An 8548-nucleotide genomic window follows, 5' to 3' on the forward strand; every position below is an offset into this window, starting at 1 on the left:
ACATTGTCACTTGAATTCCTTTCCCAAGATAGTGATAGCATGAGAATAAAACTATCAAAGCTATGTAATCATGCAAAATATTAGGCTTCTTTATTCAGTATTTAAGTTATTCTGAATATACAATTAGCCAGAATTATAAAGTAAAAATGACCAGTATTTGTACTTCTGTAGATTTACACCCATTGCACATTTCAGGTGACAGTTTCTGCATGTTCTTGACAGTCAGTTGTTTTGCTGGGTAACATGTGCAAGAAATAGACAAGTGCTTGCACTCCAAGTAGAAGCAAAGGTTACCTTTCGTTAGCACGACCTGTGCTGTTCATAGCTCCAAAGTTATGTACATGTGCCAATTCACTAACACTGCAGTATGACATACCCTCCCCAGGGAAAAGGCAGCTATTTCACCTCTTCATGAGCTTTGACATGTGAAATAAGTGACAATGCTTGAGACGATCATGCAAAAAAATTTTCACATCAATGTTCTGATAAAATACTTAAAAGAGGTGAGGGACCATGATCTGTGAAGCAATAATAAGGGACATGATAAACACTCATCTCTCTACACACATGGCAAGTTAATTAACATGATTTGCCTTACTGTCCAATACTGCAGTTCTCTTGCCCTCAGACTTTATGTATGACTTAGGCAATTCCTTGGAAAACAACTCTATTTTTTTAGTTACCTGCCAACATCCAAAACTGGAGGAGTGACATTTCTTTTAAGGTGGAGTAATTCTAGGTATCTGCTTTCCAGAGACTGCTGAACAGAACAGCTCCTTTCTGCAGTTAATACAGCCACTTTCTTCCTCATCAGTCAGAGGTTAATACTTTCAGAAATAACAGTTACTGTTTCTCCCAAACTTCTTTGGCATTTATGAAAACTCCCAACACTTCGAAGGTAGCTGCTGGCATCGCACCGAAGCAAAACATTATCTTTAGCTTCTGAATCAAATCCCATTTGGGCAAAAGTTTCGGCTAGACACCTCAATTTCAGTTTTGGGGTAGGTTGTTGTTCACTGGGGGTGGGAAGGGATGTTCAAAACCAGTCTGGAAATCTCATCTTTTGGTATCATCTGACTCCGTTTCTTCTTACCACAATAGTCCCTGCCACAATATCGTAGGCTGTTCGGTTATGCTGGAAAAACAGCAGGGTAATGAATGCAGGGAAAAATGAAGCAATAGAAAAATTCTTGATCAAAGCTCGTATTGTGGACCTAAAATGAGAATAAAACATTCAGTGCCTGATTTTCACTTTTCTGCTTACATTAGTAGGTCGGTAACTTTCAAAGTCAGTGCCTCCGTTTTGCACAGCACAAAACTCAGTCTCCAGAGTTCAGAGGAGATCGTTTTACCACCTAACCTGAAAAATACTAACAGGATTGAATAATCGCTATTTTATTCTTGGATCCCAGAACCTAACAATAGCTCTTGCAAGCTAATTATTGCAAAGGCCAGTAATAAAGAAATGGTACGTTTCCTCCCAAATCACATGCTTTCCACACTATTAACCCGAGAGCTATGAGCTGAGCTGAGAGCACTTACGTTGTCATACTGACATTCGAGGACGGAATGACTAACACACGGCTGGGTGCAATAAGTACAGACGTATCGCACGTCACAACTCGCAGTCCAAGCAAGAATTTCCCTGGGGTTGCTCCACCTGCTCCCCAAATGCAGGTTATCTGCAAAAGAAAAGTTACTTCAGTTCCACACGCACCGCGTCGTTGACTGGTCTTGCAACCTTGGTTTTCCTCTAAACTACATGAATGTCATAAGCTTCAACATAACCACTGCAAAGAGGATTTACTTTACAGGCCAATGGCGATGGAAATTTTTTAAACGTTTATTCAACAACTGACAACTACTGATTATAGAAGTTAATGTTTATGAGTAGTTACCTCATAGAAGCAGACTAATAACCTGTAGATGAGAGCTACTATCATCATTTTCTGCAAATCCTCCATGGACGTATCTTCATCTATTTCTTCTATGATGTAATGCATGGCAAATTTAGAGATGTCCCTGTACAAAAGAAGGCTGAACTTTAAAACCATCCTTCTCCCAGTACTGATGTAACCCACTTTGGTACAAGAATTCACTCCTTCAGTTCTGGTATTAGTAAAAGAATAAAGAAGCTCCTTGTACACAAGCCATTAAAATTCAAGACACCAGGTTTCCTCCTGAGTTGCTACCTAGTTGGTTTTGTCTTTTTCATTAAAAAAAGATCATTCTTTATTACCACTTTTGCACAGTGGTGTCCCTGGGTAGCAACCTGCAGCATTGTTCTGAAAATTTTCACACTTCTTGGGAGATAGATTCTGAGTGTGGTCATCTAACCCCATATAAATGGAAGGCATCTGAGTCTCTTCCTTACAGGAAGTCTCCAGGAAAAAGAGGCGGCACTCCTCTCTATAAATGCACGGGAGAAGCTGTATGTCTCCCTAAGCAAGCTAGGGAGACCCACCCTCCCTTGCATGATCAGGTTCTCATTCTTAGCAGCTTTTACCTCTCACCACACTCTTCCAGAGGCAGGCATCAATTTGGAGTCAATTGTGTGTTTTCACAAGATAAACTCTACAAATTTAACAGTCTCACCTGGAATGGACACACTCACCACATGTATTTAGGCAAGGACTTTTCACTTGCGCATTTAAGTGAGAATTACCACTTGCACAGAAATGTGCAGTCCCACTTCAAACCAGTCCATTTATATTTGTACTACTTGCCCTCCTCTTTATTCAGGCTTAAGGATCGAAAAAGATAAGGAATTAAGAAGATAGCCTGGCACAACCTGCATCTCCCTTCAGTCCAACCTTGGCCTGAAGTCTGTTTTGAGCCTGCAAGGACATTTTTTTCATGACAACTCCTCAGCCTAACCTCAAGCACACTTCTCAAGGAAAAAACAGCCAGAATGTTTCTCTGAAGTTACTTGTAAGCAACTTGTTGGCTCTTGCAAAAGCAGCAATATTGAATACACTGTAAATTAATTGAAAAAGATTCCCTCTTTCTGTCACCCTCACTATTTTAGAGAAGCAATATACATGTAGTTGTTCCCCATCTTTCCCGTACTTCATTTTGTATCATTCTCAGCCTACCAAAACCAAAACAGAAATATAAACTGTCAGGTTAGAGCTGGAGGTTTTGGCGACTGAACATAACAGAGTTTGACATTTTAATTGCATGCTTATCTGAATGAAAACCACCGATCGTTTGCATTGACATATTTGTTTCGGATTTGTCCCTCTTCCATGCAGCAATTTAAGGTGTCTGAAAGATGTTATCTGTACAGCATCAGTTATGGTCCGTCAACATTTGGAAAGTTCTTCAGCAGAAACCTTGGATTCCAAAATGTCTTTCTACAGTTAACAGAATTGCTGACTCCACCAAGCTCTCATCTCTTAATCAGACTGAAATATTTCATTACACCAGTCCAGAGGAACTAAATGAGCTATGGAATAAGAGATCTACAGTTAAAGAAGCAGATAAAAAAGGAACAGTCCTTGCAGTAAATGATTGCATCGGAGTGTAAAATGTGAATGAAGACTCTTTCAGTCTAGTGTATAACTGACACACACGATGCTTCGTCAAATTTTTTTAAAGAAACACAACTTATGCCCAGTAAAGACTGCAGCACAGTAGGATTCCTAGCAATCAGGCTGTATTTTAAAAGTACATACGTATCTGACATACAGGATCTGAATTTTTTGCTGTTTTGGTCACAAATCTAAACCAGAGCACCACAGGAGACACTGTGAAGAAAATTAACTTCATCCCAGCCAGATCAGTACATTTTTAAAGGGTATTTGAAAAAAAAAAATAAAATTTGTCAATATTTTTTCTTTGAAATTTTTAAAGGACTTTTAAAAAAATCTTCCTATTGCCCCCCTCAAAAAAGAGTGCAAGTCTAGTCTAACCTTAGTGAGGAGTCTGTGAGCCTATGAAGACACCTGTACAAATTCTTTGTTTTCATCAGCTGATCCAAAACAAGGAGGCATTTAAAAGGAGGTTAACCTAGTGGCACTTTTTCCTGAACTTCTGACAGTCATTCAGTGCCACCATATACAAAAGCACACCACACATACATCACGACACCCCAGAGAGCATGAAGAGCTTAAAGATATATATAACAAAGCTTTAAATTGTTCAACTTACTTTATTCCACTGAGGTGCATAATACTTAAAACAATGGTTGCCTTTATAAAGAACAGAATAAAAAAATCCACCATCTCTGCTATGAACCTGTGTGCCAACGAAGGGATAACGAACTCCCGACCTGTAACAGAAATAGTTAACATTACCCAAATTGTACTGCACTACCATCTAAAGAACATTTCACATTATTATGTTCTTGCAGTGAGGTTAAAGATCTTGATCTCAGCTCACATCTTCATCTTAGAAGAAAACTTCTAAAAGAGTATGAATAAAAAAATAGTCTGAATCGTTTAAATTGAGCTATAAGAACCTTCTTAAATTAAATCAAACTCTTTCAGAACTGAGTCCCCTCATAACTAGGATTACAGGCAAAATCCTACCCTGCTAAAGAACCAAAGTACATTGAAGATACATCAATTTCGTGTTCTTTCATCTAGAACAGCCTGCCAGAGAACAAATTTCAGTAACTCTGAGAGTTCAGGTAAGAGGAAAATTAGATCTTGGTTCTACCAACAACTTTTCTATCACTCCACAGCAAGGCTTCCATAGCTACCAAGCACCAGCTCTCAGAGTAAAACACAGCCTATTTTGTCTTCAGTCAGAGCCAGAGACAGGAGTGGATGAAAATATTAGTCATACTTGACATAAACATTCCCATAGACTATTTACAATAATAAAACACAGCATGCTGCCCTACCATGAGCCAGAAAACGCAGCACATTTCTCCTATTTAATTGGCCAAGTGCAAATAGGGGCAAAGCAAGTCAGCACAGTTACAAGCTGTTGTTGCTAATGCTACCTCAGACAATTAAAGCAAAGAAAACACTAAAGAGTATCTTAGGAAGTTCCCAAGAAATGCCATTGCAAAATAATTTCATCTAGACCCACCTACCCATCTATTTCCCAAACGAAAACATGACTCTCGCATGAAACCCACCAGGACTCGCATCAAAGCTTCATTTAGAAATACCCAAGTACTACTGGATGTAACCTGTGGGAAACAACGACTGGGTTTGTTAGTGTTTCTGAGAATGCCCACCCTCACACAGGGGAAGGAGAAAAGGAAAGAGGAAAATCATTCCTCTCTCCATTCTCAAAAAAATATAATCAAATTTCACTGAGAATGAGCCTCCTCAGCTTGGCTGCTGAGACAGATACTGCCTCCCAAGCTACCAAAGCCAAAAGCCCACGGCTCTGGGGCACTTTTTAAATGGGGTGAGTATAACACAGCAGTGACTGGGTAAGAGCAAGTTCTCATTGAACTCACTTTGGTTTCTGTATCTTTGTTTTAAACCTGTTTTACCGACCACTCTGCACCAATACTATCAAGTAGCATGGCTGTTACACAGATAATACTAACACGGATTCAGTTCTCACTGTCAAAGTATGTCCGACTTGTCAATTAAATTCTAATTAAAGATTCTTCAACTAAGGCAGAAGAGAGCACAGCCAGTCTCCCAACCCTGGCTTGAGCACACAGAGCCAGACAGAAGCATTCACTGGCTCTGTTAAAAGGAGCACATTCGTTGAAGTTAGTGGCACAGTTTCATGTGAATATATTAGTTCCAATGACCAAATAAGGAAGAAGCTAAGAAGGGCTAAGAAAGTATTCAAATTACGTTAAACTCCAGCATATTAAGAAACCTTGGCAACACAGACTCCAGCAGATTTCCCCTGCAGTGATCTGAGATGTTCCTCATACTCATATCAGAAATCCACTATTTTGCCAGGGGTTATTATTTGTATGGCAGGGACAGCCAAATGCAACATGCATTAAATCACGATGACCGTCCACAAAAAGCCTGCTCCTGCCCAGAGGGCTGTTGGTGTCGGACACACCTACAGGCAGACTGGACTGGCAGAGGCAGTTACCAGTTCCACTTTTTGACATCTCAGTTTTAAGTCTTACAACATTAGCATAAGCTGTCACTTATGTCAGCTTACGTAAGCAAGCCGCGCTGTAAACGCAGCAGCGCAGGGACAGATACATGACCCGCCCTGCCAAGGCTGCTGTGCGGGTAATAATCTGCAGCAGAAAAGAAGGAGCCATAATCACTTTAGCTGTTGCAGATACATCCATTTGTGATCTGGAGCCAAAGCACCAGCACAACAGTCTTTGATTATAATTGTGTCATATTGCTACATCACATACAGCATTCCCTGAAGAAGGCAGGTGTTGTAACAGTATTTAGCATTCAGAATAGCCACTTCCAGCAGCACAAAATGCTATTCATTCCCTAAATTACCTTTAGCATATGGAATTAGTTCCTGAAGAACTAAGTAAAAACCCAAGAATCGTTTCAGTCCAGCCTTTGTCCATATCCTCTCTTTCAATGACTGAAAATACCTGTTTATAAGCAATCTATCACTCAGAGTCAGGGCACAAGTAAAGAAAATACTACTTTGTGTTATAACCTTGTTTAAACAACATCTGCTAAACCCCACAAAAGAAAGAAGCAAGCTCAGAAGGTAGATCTTCCCTTCAAAAGAAAGGAAAAGCAACTGAAAACATTCTCCCTTCACACCCAGCCCCTGAGCTTATAAATGATGTTACAGATCAGTAATGCTGTACTTTGCCCTGCAGAAAGAAAGGAGATCTGGCTTTTCTCCAGAGTCCTTCAACAGTGTTCTGCTCCAGTTTTCTACCAGTACTCAAGGTTCTACCAAGCATTCCAGGAACATCACCTAGGCACTCCTTGACTTGCAAAGAAACGATTGTGCTCCAGGTTTCATCTCTGATGTGATCAGAGCAAGTTTGTCTTACTCTCGAATAAATACAAACAGAAGCACTACTATGCAGATCTTCGGTATTTACTGCCATAACAGACTTTTGTTTATCTTGGGTTCTACCCCTAACTGGTTGAATGTAAGCATGTTTTTACTCCTCTGCCTCAATTTCATGAAATGATTCTGTTTGAGCACCAAGAGCCCACTAAAGCTGGTAAAGTTAGTTTAGATTTCATTAAACAGGCTATTTATAAAGCTAGATGCATTACAAACCTGTGACCACAAGAGTAAGTTTCCCCAGAATAAACAAACTCTACCATATCCATGAAAATATCTTACCAGCACTAAAGTTATAAGCTTGCACACCCAAGTCAACTCTCCCAAACCTGCTAATGGATCCAGGTCTGGACTTCACAAGCTCGTATTTGGGCTGCCGCCTTTCACAAAGTCCAGCTGCATGCCCAAGTCTGCAGAAGCGCAGCGACCCCCAACGTCGCAAAACCCCCGGCCTCCTTCTCGAAATGCCGTTTCCGAGAGCTGCGGCGGAAAGGCCCTGTGCACAGACCGAAGGCGCTGCGGGCAGCGAGCCAGCGGAGCTGGCGGAGGGGGGCGACGGCGACGCCTCCGCTCCCAGCCCCCTGCCCACCCCACACGGCCAACCAGGGACTCGGGCGCTGCCGGCCGCCTCCTCACGGGTGACAAGGGCCAGGCCTGCCACCCCTTTCTCCCCATGCCAAGCGACGCAGCGCGGCCCGCCCGCCCCCACTCACCTGCCGGCCGCCCCGCTTCCCTGGGGGCGCCGGTGCCGGCGGCGCTGCTGGAGGCCGCCCTGGGCAGGGGGGCCAACCTACCCGCCGCTCCCGGCCAAGCCGGGGCGGCGGCGGCACCAGCTGCTGTTGCTGCGCGGGGCCCCGGCCCGGCGGTGGCCGTATGGGCTGGCGCCGGAGCGAAGAGGTAGAAGGGGCTGTAGTAGGCGGCAGCGGCGGCCGTCCCTGGCGGCGGCGGGGAGGGAGCGGGCGGCGGTGCGGCGACGCGAGGGGAGCCGGCGGTGGCGGCGTGCGCGGCGGAGGCGGCGAGGAGGGCGGGCAGGCAGCTCTGCCAGCTGAGGTACCCGCAGTACGAGTCCCACAGCCACTGGTGCACTCGCCGCGCGTACTCCGCCGCGCTCAGCGGCGTCGCCCCGCCGCCTTCGCCCCCAACGGCCGCCGGAGGGGAGCGCGGCGGTGACGACGCAGCGGCGGCCTCCCCTCCGGCGACGCTGTCGCTCTTCTCGCTGTCGCCCTCCGCCATCGCTGCCGCCCCAGCGCCAGCGCCGGGCTCCGCCATCTCTTCCATCCCCCCTGACACTGAGCGCCTCCGCCTACCGCGCATGCGCTGGGGAAACGCCTCGCCTCTCCCACTTACCGCAGGGGGGAGGGGGGGAGCAGAGGAAGAGGCCAACACGAGGGGGAGTTCTTCGGTCACTCAGCCTGACGGGGAGCGTGTCACTCTCCAGCAAACCCCTTTCTGCCGTTGCGCTAGGAAAGAACCAGGCTTCCTCCTCCGCCGTGCGATAGTGAAAAGCCCCCAAGGCGGGAAAGAGCCCGCGCCTCTGAGGGGTGGCCCTGCCGGCGGCGCTGTCCGCAGAGAGGCACGTAGCTTTCCCTCGGCATAAAGGACAGGGCTCCCT

General features: G+C 44.8%; 1 protein-coding gene across 1 annotated transcript; it reads right to left on the reverse strand.

The window, feature by feature from the left end:
* Positions 1-65: 65 nt before the first annotated feature.
* Positions 66-8229, reverse strand: FAM8A1 (family with sequence similarity 8 member A1). Its single transcript, XM_086469321.1, has 5 exons — positions 7650-8229; positions 4153-4273; positions 1899-2022; positions 1543-1682; positions 66-1214 (listed from the first exon to the last, which is right to left on the reverse strand). The coding sequence occupies exons 1-5, from the start codon at positions 8212-8214 to the stop codon at positions 1070-1072; spliced, it is 1095 nt and encodes a 364-aa protein (XP_086325447.1). The 5' UTR covers positions 8215-8229; the 3' UTR covers positions 66-1069.
* Between the last annotated feature and the right edge of the window lie 319 nt (positions 8230-8548).

This window comes from Leptosomus discolor, chromosome 8, assembly GCF_034619465.1.
Source record: "Leptosomus discolor isolate bLepDis1 chromosome 8, bLepDis1.hap2, whole genome shotgun sequence".
NCBI lineage: Eukaryota > Metazoa > Chordata > Aves > Leptosomiformes > Leptosomidae > Leptosomus > Leptosomus discolor.